The 15508-nt window shown below is 55.8% G+C and overlaps 4 protein-coding genes across 14 annotated transcripts; 2 read left to right on the plus strand and 2 right to left on the minus strand.

The window, feature by feature from the left end:
* Positions 1-21: 21 nt before the first annotated feature.
* U2AF1L4 (U2 small nuclear RNA auxiliary factor 1 like 4) lies at positions 22-2962 on the minus strand. 8 transcript variants are annotated; one of them, XM_058425375.1, is made up of 7 exons: positions 2835-2962; positions 2612-2699; positions 1813-1911; positions 1502-1635; positions 1299-1394; positions 669-883; positions 29-298 (listed from the first exon to the last, which is right to left on the minus strand). In XM_058425375.1, the coding sequence occupies exons 1-7, from the start codon at positions 2876-2878 to the stop codon at positions 93-95; spliced, it is 882 nt and encodes a 293-aa protein (XP_058281358.1). In that variant the 5' UTR covers positions 2879-2962; the 3' UTR covers positions 29-92. The 8 variants fall into 8 exon arrangements, with proteins under 8 accessions (XP_032026453.1, XP_058281358.1, XP_058281359.1 ...); XM_058425376.1 differs by having other exon boundaries at positions 669-808; positions 2835-2961; XM_058425377.1 differs by having other exon boundaries at positions 2612-2674; positions 2835-2924.
* PSENEN (presenilin enhancer, gamma-secretase subunit) lies at positions 2593-4987 on the plus strand. Of its 2 annotated transcripts, none has more exons than XM_032170567.2 (5): positions 2593-2722; positions 3019-3145; positions 3318-3436; positions 3865-3969; positions 4154-4987. In XM_032170567.2, the coding sequence occupies exons 3-5, from the start codon at positions 3376-3378 to the stop codon at positions 4291-4293; spliced, it is 306 nt and encodes a 101-aa protein (XP_032026458.1). In that variant the 5' UTR covers positions 2593-2722; positions 3019-3145; positions 3318-3375; the 3' UTR covers positions 4294-4987. The 2 variants fall into 2 exon arrangements, with proteins under 2 accessions (XP_032026458.1, XP_032026455.1); XM_032170564.2 differs by having other exon boundaries at positions 3280-3436; positions 4154-4982.
* Positions 4988-5618: 631 nt separating this feature from the next.
* LIN37 (lin-37 DREAM MuvB core complex component) lies at positions 5619-11930 on the plus strand. Of its 3 annotated transcripts, XM_032170569.2 has the most exons (10): positions 5836-6190; positions 6300-6418; positions 9602-9677; positions 9860-9910; positions 10230-10259; positions 10340-10425; positions 10513-10679; positions 11430-11570; positions 11659-11732; positions 11806-11930. In XM_032170569.2, the coding sequence occupies exons 3-10, from the start codon at positions 9610-9612 to the stop codon at positions 11885-11887; spliced, it is 699 nt and encodes a 232-aa protein (XP_032026460.1). In that variant the 5' UTR covers positions 5836-6190; positions 6300-6418; positions 9602-9609; the 3' UTR covers positions 11888-11930. The 3 variants fall into 3 exon arrangements, with proteins under 3 accessions (XP_058281364.1, XP_032026460.1, XP_032026459.1); XM_058425381.1 differs by lacking the exons at positions 5836-6190; positions 6300-6418 and adding an exon at positions 5619-5799; XM_032170568.2 differs by lacking the exon at positions 6300-6418 and having other exon boundaries at positions 5838-6190.
* An 855-nt stretch (positions 11931-12785) lies between these two features.
* HSPB6 (heat shock protein family B (small) member 6) lies at positions 12786-15436 on the minus strand. Its single transcript, XM_032170570.2, has 4 exons — positions 15310-15436; positions 14220-15206; positions 13181-13303; positions 12786-13092 (listed from the first exon to the last, which is right to left on the minus strand). Exons 2-4 carry the CDS (start codon positions 14415-14417, stop codon positions 12931-12933), a joined length of 483 nt encoding a protein of 160 aa, XP_032026461.1. The 5' UTR covers positions 14418-15206; positions 15310-15436; the 3' UTR covers positions 12786-12930.
* Positions 15437-15508: the final 72 nt, after the last annotated feature.

Here is a 15508-nt window from a genome sequence, read left to right on the forward strand (position 1 = left end):
CCAAACCACAGCAAAAACAAGTTGATGCCGAAGCGAAACACGCAGCTTTATTAAGACAGGGGCAGTAGAAGAAGGTCTCCATGCTGAACAGATTACATTACGGAGCCCAGGAGCCTGGGAAGGATGGGGCAGGAGAGTGAAGGGGGCTTTGAGGAGAGGTCCTGCCAGGAACATCTGTCCCTGTCAGGGGTGAAGGGTAAGGGGGCCAGGGCCTCAGAAGCGGCCATGCTGGTGATCAGAGGAACGCCGACGGTTCCTCTCTCGGGGACGGTGGCCAGTATGGAACTTCGGGGGCGACCTGGGAATAGGAGTGTTGAGAGTTAGGTTAGAACCCTGAGGAGTGGTGCAGAGATCCTGCAGGCCTGCCTCTCTGCTCTGGGATGAGGCAGGAGGGTGCTGAAATAACTAGAGTTCTAAGACATGACCTCAGTGGCCAGTATCAGAGGTACTCAGTGGCCAGTATCGGGGTACTCAGTGGCCAATATCAGGGGTGGCAATCCAGGCTGGTCGTGGATTAGGGGTTCAGGCTGGTTTGGGGATTGGGACTTAGGTACTGGTCTCCAGATGGGGCTCAGAACTACTCTCAGGGTATAAGAGTCTTGGGAATGACCGGGCACGGTGGTTCACACCTGTAATCCCACTTTGGGAGGCTGAGATGGGTGGATTACCTGAGGTCCGGAGTTCGAGACCAGCCTGGCCAACATGGTGAAACCCATCTCTACTAAAGATACAAAAATTAGCCAGGCGTGGTGGCAGGTGCCTGTAATCCCAGTTACTTGGAAGGCTGAGAAAGGAGAATTGCTTGAACCTAGGAGGCAGAGGTTGCAGTGAGCCAAGACCGTGCCTTTGCACTCCAGCCTGGGGAAGAAGAGCAAAACTCTGCCTAAAAAAAAAAAAGAGTCAGCCGGGAGTGGTCGCTCACGCCTGTAATCCCAGCACTTTGGGAGGGTGAGGCAGGTGGATCACGAGGTTATGAGTTCAGACCAGCCTGGCCAAGATGGTGAAACCCCATCTCTACTAAAAATACAAAAATTAGCCGGGCATGGCGGCAGGTGCCTGTATTCCCAGCTACTTGGGAGGCTGAGGCAGAGAATTGCTTGACCCCGGGAGGCGGAGGTTGCAGTGAACCAAGATGGTGCCACTGCACTCCAGCCTGGGCAACAGAGTGAGGCTCCATCTCAAAAAAAAAAAAAAAAAAAAGTCTTGGGAACGTTGTTACTAGGGCTTAGGGTCAGGTTCATCTGAGGATATAGGGACCTTAGGACATGAGGAGACATAGCAGGTTGGTCCTGAGGTACCTGCGCCTGGGTCCCCACCCATAGAGCTGCCTCCGGAGGTTCTGGGAAATGGGTCGCAGATGCATGAAGTTGCAGAAGCCACCTCGGGTACATTCCCTGCATAGAGGGTAGAGAGATGGAGGAGGACATTGTCACTGACAGCCCCTACCACGCATTCAAAGTCTGGGATTCCAAGTGCCCATCCCACCTTTGAACTACCATACCCCATCTCATACTGGCGACAGCATGACTCCCGGAAGTCAGTGACAGGAGACAGCTCAGCGTGCACAGCCTGCCCGTTGAACCAGCGGTTATTGAGTTCAGCCACGGCCTGCTCTGCATCCTCCTCCCTCCGGAACTGCAGGAAACGTCAGTCAGGGTCAGCAGGAGAACTCAGAGATCTTCAGGGGACTCATTAGCCGCTCTGGGGCTGGACTGGATTTAGTGATGAACTTCAAGCTGAGAGCCTACAGTGGCCACCATCAGACATTGAAACGCCTCCACTTCTGGGCCCTAAGTAGGGGACAGCAAGCACCTTGACATAGACGTTGCCCACGAGGTGGTCCCCAAGGTTGTCACACACATTCATCTCTTCAATCTCCCCATACTTCTCCTGCAGTTCTGTGAACACCTCCTGTGGAAGACGGGGAGGAACTCAGCTGAGCTCCCACAAGAAACCCAACCTACCCCTGCCAACCCTCGCCTCGAAGAAGCTATCATAGTGCTCCTGCACCTCCACGTCGCTCACATGACCTAGGGGAGGGGGCAGGGTGGAATCAGAGCGTAGCCTACTGGGGGCTGTTCACCTTGCCCCCAGGCCTGGTCCCTTACTCACAGTGTGATCCGTCTGCAGTTTGGGCTGTGTTCTGTGGATTCCGGTACAGGTTGAGCAGCACTATGGTCTGCACAGAATTTAAAAGGGGCGGGGCCTGAGCTCAGAGGGCAGGGCTGCATGCAAAGAGAGTGAGGCATGAAGGTTGGGGGTGGAACCTTGCACCCCAGCCTAAGCATCATGAATGCATCGGCGATCCTTTGCCCCTAAGAAACCAGAAACGGGATGGAGGGGACTGGCAAGGATGAAGAGCGGGATGGAGGGGACTGGCAAAGATGAACAGCCGCCGTGTGTAGGGTGTACGCATCGGGGCGCGACCAAGTTCCCGGAAGAAGGGCAGGAAGACTGGTGGGAGGAGCCTGCAGAAAGGTCCAATCAGAAAAAAAGCCGGGCGGTGGGGAGGGCCTCAGGAACCCGGAATAGGCGGGACATGGTGACGACGGCCCCAAAAGGGGAAGGGCCAGGGAGGCGTTAACTCCCAAGGCTCCGTGCCGGGTCTCACCTGGCTGAATGTCGGCTTGTTGTGAAGCCGGGAGCACCGGTCCCCGTGCCGGCAGGCCCCGATCTTAAAGTAAAAAGAGCAGTTAACCCTGGAAGAGGTGCAAAGACAAAAGTGAACCGAGGGCCGGGGAAGCGGGGCACCCCAGAAACACCGCCCCACCACCCAGGACCCCAGTACCCCGGCCCCGACCCCCCGGGAGTCCACTCCCAGCGCCCGTTCTCACTTGTCCTTCTCAGTCCCGAATATCGAAGCTAAATATTCAGCCATTTTTACCCAAGGCCTCCAGGTCTGGCTGCGCTACGTCACTTCCGTTTCTTAGGAGCGCTGGGAAGTGTAGTTCGTTGCCGTCTCCAGGCGCGCGCCCTCCCGGTAGACTCCCCGGCAGTGTTTTTTTTTTTTTTTAACAGCGCATGCGTGCAGTGTTGCCTCGCCCAAAGAAGACTACAATCTCCAGGGAAACCTGGGGTATCTCGCGCAAACGTCCATAACTGAAAGTGGCTAAGGCATCCCAGCCGGAGGAAGTGAGCTCTCCTGGTGAGTTGGGGATCGTTTCGCCTACCCTAGTAAATATAAAGAGCTCTTTAATCCAGCCAGCTTACTAGTGGGGGCGGGGATGCCCTGCTTTCAGCAAACCCACCTTTACGTTTATCTCTGATTTGTTGTAATAGGGGCGTGGTTGTTCGTGATCCTTGCATCTGTTACTTAGGGTCAAGGCTTGGGTCTTGCCCCGCAGACCCTTGGGACGACCCGGCCCCAGCGCAGCTATGAACCTGGAGCGAGTGTCCAATGAGGAGAAGTTGAACCTGTGCCGGAAGTACTACCTGGGTAAGGCAGATCGCTGGGGTCCCCGGAGAAGAGAGGGGACTGGACTAGAGCACCCGAGGGAAGAGGGCCTCGGGGCCTGGATTCGTAAGTCTAAGAGATGAAGCACCTGCGAACGCCGACTCCTGGATTTGAGCGGGGAGGGCCTGGGTCCTGAGGAATGAGGAAGCTGGGGCCTCAATTTCTGGATCCAAGAGAGGAGGGGGATTGAGGGCCTGGACTCTTGGGTCCTGCGAAAGAGATGGTTGAGGAATCAGATTCCTGGATCCCAAAGAGGAGCCAGATTCCTGAGTCCCTGACAGCAGAAATCTCCATTTGAACTTGGGTGTGGGAGAGTTTCTTCCAAATAGATCTTCTGGGTGGGAGTTGGAGAAGATCTTCATTGCCTTATGAGGTTTTGGGGTTTGTTTTTTTTTTTTCTTTCTCCCTAGGGGGGTTTGCTTTCCTGCCTTTTCTCTGGTTGGTCAACATCTTCTGGTTCTTCCGAGAGGCCTTCCTTGTCCCAGCCTACACAGAACAGAGCCAAATCAAAGGCTGTGAGTCTAGAGCACAGAGGAGGGAGGCCAGTGGCAGGGGAGAGGGGGAAGCGGGGAGTCTTGGTGGGAAGGAACAATGGAGGATCCAAAATGTTGGGACTCTGGGTGAGAAGGGAAGGCTGGTCTAGGGAAGTCCAGAGAGCAGCCGGAGGCCAACCCTTCCAGCTTCTGTTTCCCGTGACAGATGTCTGGCGCTCAGCTGTGGGCTTCCTCTTCTGGGTGATAGTGCTCACCTCCTGGATCACCATCTTCCAGATCTACCGGCCCCGCTGGGGTGCCCTTGGGGACTACCTCTCCTTCACCATACCCCTGGGCACCCCCTGACAACTTCTGCACAGACTGGGGCCCTGCTCATTCTCCCAGGACAGGCTCCTTAGAGCAGAGGAGCCTGTCCTGGGAGCCTCTTCTCAAACTCCTAAGACTTGTTTTCATGTCCCACGTTCTCTGCCGACATCCCCTAATAAAGGACCCTAACTTTCGATGCTGACTTCCTGGGATCTTTTAGAGGTTGAGGCATAAATGATTATTAATATTTAAAAACATCTGTTGAGCGCTTTGTACGAGGCTTAGTATTTAGACATGATGTACATTTTTTACAGTGAATACTACTCATAATCTTTTGAACTAGGAACTTTCCTGCTCAGGAGACTGTTAGATGAGAAACTAAGAAAGGAATAGTGCTTCCATTTCTTTTTTTTTTTTTTTTTTTTTTTTTGAGACAGAGTCTTGCTCTGTCGCCCAGACTGGAGTGCAGTGGTACGACCGGCCTAGTGCTTCCATTTCTAGGGGCTGTTATCCTGTACTGGTAGTCGTGAATTCAAAAACATAACTTTCCTACTGTGGGCTGCAGTATTCTCATCAGAAGTGTAGATCACGATGCTACTTCCTAGGATTTATCTGGACCAAGATGTGTGATAAATGGAAGTTTCCCGTTTTCTGAAGGAAGTGTTGTCTGCAAAAGTAAAAATAGTCAAGAGCTTTCTCAGAGAATCCTTCCTTGACCATCCATCTTATTTAAAATTCAATCACCACCTTGATATTCCTATGTCCCTTTCAGGCTACACTTTTTTTGTGGGTTTTTTTGGGGGGGAAGGGGGTTTGTTGTTGTCTTTGTTTTTCTAGATGGAGTCTTGCTCTGTCACCCAGGCTGGAGTGCAGAGGTGCGATCTCGGCCCACTGCAACCTCCGCTGCCCGGGTTCAAGCGATTCTCCTGCCTCATCCTCTTGAGTAGCTGGGATTACAGGCGCATGCCACCATGCCCGGCTAATTTTTGTATTTTTAGTTGAGACGGGGTTTCACCATGTTGGCCAGGCTGGTCTCGAACTCCTGGTCGCAGGTGATCTGCATGCCTAGGCCTCCCAAAGAGCTAGGATTTACAGGCGTGAGCCACCGTGCCCCGCCCAGACTATATTCTTTCTCCTATTACATTTCACTTAAAATTTACTTGTTTACTGTTTATCTTCCATCGTTTAAAAGATAAGCTCCATTATCGCAGGGATTTTTGTCTGTTCTGCTCCTCGAGGTGTCTCCAATGCCTAGAAGAGTGCCCGACACAGTAATAAATATTTGCAAAATGAATGAAGTTGTACCTGCAAAGAGATTCACAGGTACCTGGCACCTAGCGAGTGCTCACCGAGAGGGAACCCAACGTTATTTTACATTAGTCTTTCTCTTAGGGATGAAGGGACCTCAACGGTTGGTTAAATCCGGTAAAGAGCTAAATTGGTGTTGCTCAACCCTTCTAACACTACAAGTCCCGGCAAGCCTCGCGATGCCCTAATCCTTTGTTTCCCACCGTGCCCCGCGCGGCGCAGGCGCTGTTACTCAGGGTGAGTCTGGGAAGCTGGAACTACATCTCCCAGGAAGCTGGGTGGTCGGTGGTTTGTTTCCGGAAGCAAAGCCCCAGGAGGGTGGGACCTAAAGCTGGGAGACTACGGAGGCAGCTCTCAATTGGTCAGGATGCCAGATTGACGGCTGTATTAACTAATAGAAACAAGCTACTGCCGAAGGGGCCCGCCCACAGAAGGGTGGTGGCCACGGTCCAGGCTGGACACAACCAAAGGCGGAGGACCCGTGGCCCACGAAACTCACCTTTGAACTGTCCCCGCCCGCCTCCCGCCTTGATTTGTGACCCTAGGCCCTTTGGGGCTCCTCTGACCCAGCTAGCGAGATCCCGGACCCAAACCATGTTCCCCGTGAAGGTGAAAGTGGAGAAATCAGGTGAGGACCCTGACGTCGGGGGCCTGTTGGGACCATCGGGTTAACAGGGTGTGGAGTCCCGGTAGAAGGGAGTATCGCGGAAAGGAGACTGCACGACTTTTCCCTGCAGCCCACCTGACAATCGCTGTATCAGGTAGCGACCGTTGCCTGCCACCTTCACACCCTCCCGGTCTGCGCTTGAAGTCGCTTTGAGATTGAATGGTGGTGGCTCAGGCAATGACGTGCGTGGTAAGACATGGGGAATCCTGAGCCGGTAACTCTGAGAAGGGCCCTTTTCTTTCCTCTTTTTTTTTAATTTAAATTTTTAAAATATTTAAATAGAGACGGAGTATTGCTATATTGCCCAGGCTGGTCTCGAACTCCTGGCCTCAAGTGATCCTCCCGCCTTAGCCTCCCAAAGTGCTGAGATTACAGGCGTGAGTCCCCGCGCCCGGCCGAGAAGTTCTGTTTTCTTGGCTCCCCCCCAGTTTCCCCATTTCCAGCAGTGATCAGAGTCACACATCTTGCTGTGCGCCTGAAGTACAGGCACTCTTAATTCTCACAGTCACTATATTCCAGTAATCCTGGAAAATAGGAACTGTGGTCAATGGGGAAACTGAGGCTTAGAAAGAGGAGATAATTTTGGGTTGGGGCAGAGCTGACCAGATCCCAGGCCTGGCATGGTAAGGGCAGTAGGAGGGGTGCAGAATTTAGACAGAAAGATAATAGTAAAACGATGTAGGATGTCCCATGGCAAAAGTGTTATTAAAACAAAGTGGGAGGCTGGGTGCGGTGGCTCACACCTGTAATCCCAACACTTTGGGAGGCCAAGGCTGGCAGATCACTTGAGGTCAGGAGTTTGAGACCAGCCTGGGCAACATGGCGAAATGCTGTCCCTATAAAAAAAAAAGAAAAATTAGCCAGGTGTGGTGGCACAAGCCTCTAGTCCCAGCTACTCAGGAGGCTGAGGCAGGAGGATCGCTGGAGCCCGGGAGGCGGAGGTTGCAGTGAGCTGAGATCACACCACTGCACTCCAACCTGGCTGATAGATTGAGACCCTGTCTCAAAAAAAAAAAAAGAAAGAAAGAAAAGAATAGAGAAGTGGGTCTGACCACAAATGATGATGAGGGAAGGTGTACACCTGTGAGTACCAAGCTGAGGAGTGCAGACTCCACCCCTGGGTGCTGTGGAGTCATGGAAGTTTCCAAGCAGGGGAAGATCAGGGTCAGATTTGTTATTTTTCAGGAAGATTCCCCTGGCTGCCTTGTGGAGGGTGTATCAGAAGGGGACACTGAGGCAGGGAGCCCAGGGGGAGCAAAGGACAGGACCAGGTTGGGTAGAGTAGGGAGGAGGTGGATGGGAGAGACACTCGGGAGGCCTAGTGGACAGGCCATGGGGTCGGTGGGCTGGGTAGGGGAGGGAGAGGGGTATCCATGGTGAGGTACAGGGAGGGACTTAGGGACAGTGAGGCGGCCCTTGAGAGGGAGGCTTCAGGCCCAAGTCGGGGGTTCAGGAGAGAAGCTGGGCCTGAGGAGAGCTGTGGACGTGATCCGTACCCTCTGCATCCGCCCAAGGCTTTGCTGCAATCTCAACTACCCCATTCCCCACTCTCACTCTGTCTCTGCTCTGAGCTGTTTGAATCCCTGTGTCTCCTGGGCTTCTCAGGAAGTCCCTGGACTGGTCAGGCAAGTTCCCAGGTGTCCCCTCCAGGCTCTGAGCACTAGAGCCAGAGCTCCCACCAGTCAGAAAGGCAGAGCAAACACCTCTCAAAGGTAGGAGGACAGCGTAACATCATCACTTTCTCAAGTTCTGTGATGACGGGAGGCAGCCACCGGCTAACTGGGCAGGAAGGTGGGCCTAGATCTCATTTCCTGAGGGGAAAAAAAAAGCCCAAACAGGATGTTTTAGGTGAAATCTCCCAATTTTGGCTGGGCGCGGTGGCTCATGCCTGTAATCCCAGCACTTTGGGAGGCTGAGGCAGGTGGATCATGAGGTCAGGAGTTTGAGATCAGCCTGGTCAATATGGTGAAACCCTGTCTGTACTAAAAATACAAAAATTAGTTGGGCATGGTGGCATGCGCCTGTAGTCCCAGCTCTTTGGGAGGCTGAGGCAGGAGAATCACTTGTACTCAGGAGGCAGAGGTTGCAGTGAGCCGAGATCGCGCCACTGCACTCCAGCCTGGGTGACAGAGCAAGACTCCGTCTCACAAAAAAGAAAATAAAGAAATCTCCCAATTTTTAAATGTCGGCTTATTCAGATTGAATTCAGATTTAAAATTATACCACTGTTGGCCAGGCGCAGTGGCTCACGCCTGTAATCCCAGCACTTTGGGAGCCTGAGGCCAGCGGATCACTGAGGTCAGGAGTTTGAGACCAGCCTGGTCAACGTGGTAAGACCCCATCTCTACTAAAAATACAAAAATTAGCCAGGCGTGGTGGCGGGCATCTGTAATCCCAGATATTTGGGAGGCTGAGGCAGGAGAATCGCTTGAACCTGGGAGGTGGAGGTTGCAGTGAGCCAAGATTATGCCACTGCATTCCAGCCTGGGTGACAGAGCAAGACTCTGTCTCACAGAACAGAAATACATTAATTAATTAAAATAAAATTATACCACTGCCTCAACCAGATTCTGCACTCAGGTTGAGCCTCTGTCTCATAACTTCAGCTTTGGAACCAGACAGCCTGGGTTCAAATCATCAGCTCTGCAATTTCTTTGCTGTGTGCCTTTGAGCACGTGGCCTAACATCTCTGTGGCTCAGTTTCATCATCTTTAAAATAGGAATAAAAATCATATCTATCTGAGCTGGGCTCTATGGCACGTGCTTATAGCCCCAGCAGCTTAGGAGGCTGAGACAGCAGGACCACTTGAGCCCAGGAGTTCAAAACCAGTCTGGACAACATCATGATATCCTTTTTCAAGAAAAAAAGAAATCGCATCTACCTCTAAGGGTTATTGTGATAATTCAGTGGGTTATTATGTGTAATACATAGCATATTTAAACCTTGCCACTGGGACAGGGACAGTGGCCCATACCTGTAATCCCAGCACTTTGGGAAGCCGAGATGGCTCACCTGAATCTAGGAGTTCAAGACCAGCCTGGTTAATATCATTAAGACTCCATCTCTATACAATTTTTTTGTAATAAATTTATGTCATATTAAAACACATTTTTTTTAAAACCCAAAAGGCTCATAAGGTAAGGTGATTGGCCTTACCTCCTGTCACAGAGCGATCATGTGGGACAGCTCTGGAACTCAGAGCTCTTGGCATCACTCCAGCCATCTCTGCCTGTTGCACCCTTTCAGGCTGCCTGAGCCTGGCTCTGAGATTGGCTGGGGCAGAGAACACGCATGCCCTTCCCTGGCCCAGTCAGCTGCCCACCTAGCTGGGGCCTGGGAGCTGACTCCTGCTGGGTCCCCTCTTGCCCCAGAGCTGGAGATGGCCAAAGCCCGGAACCAACTGGATGCTGTCTTGCAGTGTCTGCTGGAGAAGAGTCACATGGACAGGTAGGCCAGCGTGGGGTCACAGGGCCGGGCACCCTGGCAGGTTGGGCCCTCTGATTCTGGGTGGATTGGGTGGGACCCCAGAGGCTGACTTGGGGAGGAAGGTGCTTAATGGGGAGGCTGCTCGATGCCTTCCTTCTCTGGGGCCCTGGAACCCTGAGCTGAGAGATCTCTTCTGCCTTTAGGGAGCGTCTGGATGAGGAAGCTGGGAAAACACCCTCAGACACCCACAATAAGTGAGTTTTTCTGATTGGATTTGGAGCTGAGGGTTCGTGGTTGGTAACTTCTTCCCTTATCCAAGCCCTGACCGCTCAGCCCAGCGCTACCTCCATCGTGGCCCTGACCACTCCACCTGTACAAAGACCCTGTGGCAGGAGAAGCTTAGGTCCCCTCGTAGTTGCCACCTGGACCCCCACGGGTATGGGTGGGACGAAAGGCACAAGAGGCAAGTGGGGTTCATGTGAGCATCTCAGGTTTGATACTAGTATCCCCAGGGTGCCCTTTGCAGGGTTTTGCACAGGCGTTTGTCTGAGGGTCAACTGTCTTTCCCCACAGGGACTGCTCCATCGCAGCCACTGGCAAAAGGTAAGGTGGCAGGGTCCCAGCCAGCTGACTAGAGGCTCCCAGCTCCTACCCCAGTCCTGACACTCCCTCTCCCTACACAGGCCATCTGCCCGCTTCCCCCACCAGCGGAGGAAGAAGAGGAGGGAGATGGATGACGGGCTGGCTGAGGGAGGGCCACAGCGATCCAGTGAGTAGACAGTGGCCCTAGAGGGTCGGCAAGGAGCCAAGGGGCTATGTGAGGATGCTCACACAACTCCCGTCCCCACCTTCCCAGACACATATGTGATCAAGCTGTTCGACCGGAGCGTAGACTTGGCCCAGTTCAGCGAGAACACGCCACTGTACCCAATCTGCCGCGCCTGGATGCGAAACAGCCCCTCTGTGCGCGAGCGCGAATGCTCTCCCAGCTCACCCCTGCCGCCACTGCCTGAGGATGAGGAGGTGGGATGGGTAGTGGGCCCTAGCCCAGCAGCCTGGCGCCAGGGCAGTGGGTGGATAGGCTCAAAGGATCCTGCCCCTAAGCTAGTGGGGTAGACAGACACAGGTCCTTCACATGAATCCTGGATCAGGCGGGGCACACAGATGTGCACCCTTAGGTTGGGGTGTGGATCGAGGTCCCTAGGGAAGACATACATAACCACCTGGCCTGGGAGACAGGGAACAGGGTTACCCTGGGCAGTTAGATGTGGACCTCCAAGATCAGGGTTTCCCAACAGCTGAGGGGCTAGACAAGGTCCTTAGTACAGATAGAAGTGGCCACCAGGCCTTGAGCAGATGGGCTGGGCAGGAACGGATGGGGGTCTATAAGCCATCTGGCCCAGGAGGGTAGACAAGGGTCCCCAGGACAGACATATAGGACCCTTCACACTGTCAGAAATGGACAGAGCTTCCTAGGTGGCACAGATGTGACCCCCTAGACAGGATTCCCTGAGGCAGGCAGACATGACTCCCTGGGCTGACAGGTGTAGATGGAGTCTCTGGGCTGGATAGGAGAAGACAGGGGTCCCTGGGGAAGGCAGACTTGACCCCCTGGCTGGTTGAGGTGTCTGCCCTTCAGACATGCCTCCTGTCTGAGTCCCTTAGCAAGCCCCTCATGCCATTTGTTGCTGGGAAAGGCAGGAGGGATGAATGTGGATTCCCAGCCCCTCTGCTTTGACTCTCTTGGGCCTGGCATGGGGCCCTTGTGTCCAGGGCTCAGAGGTAACCAACAGCAAGAGTCGTGATGTGTACAAGCTGCCTCCACCCACACCCCCGGGGCCACCCGGAGATGCCTGCAGATCCCGCATCCCGTCTCCACTGCAGCCTGAGATGCAGGGCACTCCTGACGATGAGGTGAGTATGCCAGGCTGGCCCAGGGTTATGAGGCACATGCGGTGGGGCTCAGGAATGGCCACTCAGCCTGGCCTGTCTGTCCACGCAGCCCTCTGAGCCCGAGCCCTCACCCTCCACTCTCATCTATCGCAACATGCAGCGCTGGAAACGCATCCGCCAGAGGTGAGCGTCCCCCAGCCTGCTTGCCCCTCCTTGTGCCTTTTGCAACTGCTGAGTCTTCCCTCTGCCTCCCCAGGTGGAAGGAGGCCTCTCATCGGAACCAGCTTCGTTACTCAGAAAGCATGAAGATCCTACGAGAGATGTATGAACGACAGTGATGTTCCCAGGTCCCCCCACACCAGTAAACATCCCCCAACTCCACACTGGTGTCTGCTCCGGTCCCTCCTTCCTGGCCCAGACACAAAGCAGTTGGCAGAGGTGTAGCACATTTATTGGGAGAGTAAGCCTGGGAAAGACTAAGGGAGTGGTAGCAGGGAGAAAGGCTGTGGGGAATCAGAGCGGGTGCTCAGTTGGGTCTTGAAGGAGAAGAGGAGGAGGGTGGGAGGTAGGTTGCCGAGGATATCTGGTTGAAGGCTTGGGGGTCAAGACAAAGGGACTTAGGGGGACGGGGTCTGGTTAGAGTTGGGGAGGGGGCCTAGGACATCCGTGCAGAGTCTGGGGAGGTTGGGGTGGGAGAGTCTGTACAGTTTGGTGTTGGGCGTTCTGGTTGGCCTGGTGTCCAAGAGTTGGGGCGGTCGGAAAAGGGTTCCAGAGTCTGGTGTGGCTGGCTGGGGTTTCACGGCAGAAAATGGGCCAGAGGGGGCAGTTGTAGACGTCTGGTTGCAGGGGAAAGATCGGGTCTTGGGAACCAGGCCTGGATGGTCTGGAGTGGGAGGTCTGTGCAGTCCAGGACGTTTGGGGGGTGGGGGGATTGTGCCTGACTGGCCTGGGGTTGGGGGAGGGCTGTCTACACCATAATTTGGTGTCAAAATAGGGAAGGGATGGAAATGTAGTACCCCGATGTCTTTGTAGAGGACTCAGAAGGAAGTAGAGGAGGGGTCTTAAGTGGGGCTATATGCCAAGAAAGTGGGTCGGTGGGGCTGAGGCTGTCGGCTGAGGGTTAGGGTAGTGCTGGTAGGGTCTGGAAGCCGGGGAGCTGTCGGTGTGGGGTTTGAAAGCTGGAGGGGCTGTGAGAGCGAGGGTGTCAGTGGAAGGGTCTAGGTTATCAAGGCAGTGTCCAGGGTGGAGGTCAGGGCAGAATCCAGGAGTGAGTGAGAGGACAGTCCTTGGCGCACTCGGGACATCTGGCTGGGCGGAGTCAGATCGGCTTTAACAGAGGGAGCCTGAGGAGGTTCCCGGGGTGCGGGCGCGGCCCAGCCCCCTACTTGGCTGCTGCTGGCGATGGGGCCTGGGCGGACGCTGGTGCGGCCTGGATGGACAGGACGCCCTCGGGGGACAGCGCGGACGTCACGGCAGCCGGATCCACGCCAGGCGGCAGGCGGTAGCGGCGGTGGAACTCGCGCGCGACGAATCCGTGCTCATCCTGGAGGGGAGGGAGGCTTGAGCGGCCCCGCCCCTCCGGCCTGGCGGCGCGCGTACCCGCTCCAGCCCAGCCCCCAGCCGCGGCTCACCGGGCGCTCCTCGTGGCGCGCGTGCACCTCCACGTGCTCGCCCACCACCTTGACAGCAATTTCCTCCGGCGAGAAGTGCTTCACGTCTAGCAGCACCGAGAAGTGGCCGGGGTCCGTCGGCACCTGCGCGCAGCGGGCGCGGGCGGGACTGTCATTGGGCCGGGCCAGGCTCGTGGGACCCACGCAGGGAGACCCCACCCCCGTCGGTTCCGTGCCGCGGCTCACTCTGGCCTCCAGAGTTGAGCAGTCAGCTTTCCTACTGGGAGTCACCCAGGACCTCTTCACCCTGAATAACTGGGATACGCCCTCTCCCTGCAATATCTGGGATTGCCCTCTCCCCCCGCAGTGATAAGGCTCCCTTCCCCTGCAAGGTCAGGAACCTCTGCCCTCCCTTGGTGTCAGCGAATCCGAGGTCATCGTGCCCCCCAGGGCACTGATTCCCCAGCTCCCTCTTCAGAGCCCCGGGTCCCTTCTCCCCGAGCCCCGCCAAACTCGCCAAGATGCCCCTTCCCCCGTCTCCAGGGTCCTCAGCTTACTCTCCCATTCGAATCACGGGACCTCGGCAGCTACTGGTAGCCTTCCCCCACTTCAGAGTGGCCAGGAACCCTTCCTCAAGTCGCAGGGCCCTCCCCTCCTCTTCTGGAGGTATCAGGCCACTGCACACCGTCTCTCAACTCTTCCCCGAGACTAAGAACATTCCTTCCCCTCAGGAGTCTGCCCGCCTCCTTTTCCCCAGATTTCGCTGATCACCAGCCTCCTTCAGAGTAAGCAAGACTCACCTTAGAGTGACCCAGGCCTTCCATTCTCTGGAGAGCTGAGAGCCCCCCAATCCGCCCCCCACCTAAGAGCGACGGGGACCTCCCACGCGCTGCAGTGAGCGGGCCTCTGAGATTCCCAGGAACTCCGGAAGCCCTTCGGAGCTGCGGACTCTCCACCCCGCCCAAGGCCAACGAACATTCTCTCACACGTTCCCACCCCACGCTGCCCCAGACCCCTGGCAATGGAAGTGGTCGAGTTCGCCCCTCCCCAGGCCTGGCACCTGGGCGACAGGCAGCGCCACGCTGGGCGCGCGCAGGTAGTAGGGGGCGAGCGTGGTGGGGCAGAGCGCAGCCAGCTCGGCCTCCAGCAGCCCCTCGCCGAAGCGCTGGTCAAAGAGGCGTCCGGGCGCCGAAAGTCCGGGCAACGGGGCCGAGGCGCGGCGCAGCCAAGACGGCTGCACAGGCACCGGGATCTCCATCCTCTCCTCCGCGTTGCAGTGCCCCTGCGTGCGCAGCCGCCCATTTATAGTGCGCACTGTGCCGGCCCCTCGGAGGGCTGCCCAGGGACACTGGGACCGTGGCCAGACCCGGCCATTAGGAGAGCCTTATTTAGAAACCCAAACAATGACTTGGCCATTTATTAAGCGCCTGCTGGATGCCTGGCAAATGCTGTCAAGAAGGTGTCATGAAGATTCCCCAATTTCCAGAAGGGGAAACTAAGGCTGAGGAGGCGGAGCCTTGCGGTTGTGGGGAGCACAGCGCGGTGATTGGGGCCCAGGGCCCAAGAGGCCCACGGAAGAGTTTCCAGTCCCTTTAATCCACTGCCTCCCCCCTGGCAGCTCTGAGGATGACGCAGATGGAGGTCTTAGGAGCAGATTCCTGGAGAATGCGGTAGCCCGGCCAGGATGTCAGGAGGACATAGAACAGGCCCTCCCTACCCTCATCCTCAGCCAGGCCTTGGGCCCAGTCCCCCGGCAGGCCGGGCCTAATTCTGTGCCTCTGACTCAGCCTCTGGTGCGCAGCGGCCAGGGGGCGCGAGCATGAACAGTTCAGGCTGGCCCCACGGGGGCCGCGCGCTGGAGCTCGAAATAGCTCATTTTGATCCCGCTACCTCGGCCAGGAGCCCAGACCTGGCAACTGATGCAACCAGCTGCTCCTGCAGCAAGAAAGAAGTTAGATGACCGTCGGGACAGACTGATTGACCCAACTGATGGAGGAATAGCCGTTAGAGAGAGGGCAGAGCGCGCCCCCCCACCGCCTCACTGCTCCTGCAACAGAAAGAATGGTAGTTAGACCGGGGTCGGGACAGGACTTTTGCAGCAAGAAGGCGCTTAAAAAGCGGGACTTTCAAGTGAGGGTACTTTGGACCACCTCTTAACCGCAAGCCCAGCCTCAGATCCTTCCCATTGGTGCACGGTCTTGCCAATTACTGCTACACGCGGCAGATTCTCCAATCAAACACGTTCTTTCGGACAGGCAGTCGTCCCAGCCAATCCTGAAACACCTCCCTCCGGGTACTTTTGTTTCCTCTCTTTCATTGGTCGCCTTGGAGGCCGCTCTCTTCCTGCGA

This window comes from Hylobates moloch, unplaced genomic scaffold, assembly GCF_009828535.3.
Source record: "Hylobates moloch isolate HMO894 unplaced genomic scaffold, HMol_V3 SCAFFOLD_12, whole genome shotgun sequence".
NCBI lineage: Eukaryota > Metazoa > Chordata > Mammalia > Primates > Hylobatidae > Hylobates > Hylobates moloch.

Excerpts from the sequence above, each read along its gene's own strand:
- U2AF1L4 (XM_058425375.1), bottom strand. The coding sequence starts at position 2,878 with ATGGCTGAATATTTAGCTTCGATATTCGGGACTGAGAAGGACAA. Across the intron at positions 1,395-1,501 it reads TGTCGCCAGTATGAGATGGG|GGAATGTACCCGAGGTGGCT; the intron begins GTATGGTAGTTC and ends CCCTCTATGCAG. Across the intron at positions 299-668 it reads TCTCGAACTCCGGACCTCAG|GTCGCCCCCGAAGTTCCATA; the intron begins GTAATCCACCCA and ends TCCTATTCCCAG.
- PSENEN (XM_032170567.2), top strand. The coding sequence starts at position 3,376 with ATGAACCTGGAGCGAGTGTCCAATGAGGAGAAGTTGAACCTGTGCCGG. Across the intron at positions 3,437-3,864 it reads GTGCCGGAAGTACTACCTGG|GGGGGTTTGCTTTCCTGCCT; the intron begins GTAAGGCAGATC and ends CTTTCTCCCTAG. Across the intron at positions 3,970-4,153 it reads ACAGAGCCAAATCAAAGGCT|ATGTCTGGCGCTCAGCTGTG; the intron begins GTGAGTCTAGAG and ends TTCCCGTGACAG.
- LIN37 (XM_032170568.2), top strand. The coding sequence starts at position 6,157 with ATGTTCCCCGTGAAGGTGAAAGTGGAGAAATCAG. Across the intron at positions 9,678-9,859 it reads GAGAAGAGTCACATGGACAG|GGAGCGTCTGGATGAGGAAG; the intron begins GTAGGCCAGCGT and ends TTCTGCCTTTAG. Across the intron at positions 10,260-10,339 it reads ATCGCAGCCACTGGCAAAAG|GCCATCTGCCCGCTTCCCCC; the intron begins GTAAGGTGGCAG and ends CTCCCTACACAG.
- HSPB6 (XM_032170570.2), bottom strand. The coding sequence starts at position 14,417 with ATGGAGATCCCGGTGCCTGTGCAGCCGTCTTGGCTGCGCCGCGCCTCG. Across the intron at positions 13,304-14,219 it reads TGGCGCTGCCTGTCGCCCAG|GTGCCGACGGACCCCGGCCA; the intron begins GTGCCAGGCCTG and ends CGCTGCGCGCAG. Across the intron at positions 13,093-13,180 it reads CGCGCCACGAGGAGCGCCCG|GATGAGCACGGATTCGTCGC; the intron begins GTGAGCCGCGGC and ends CCTCCCCTCCAG.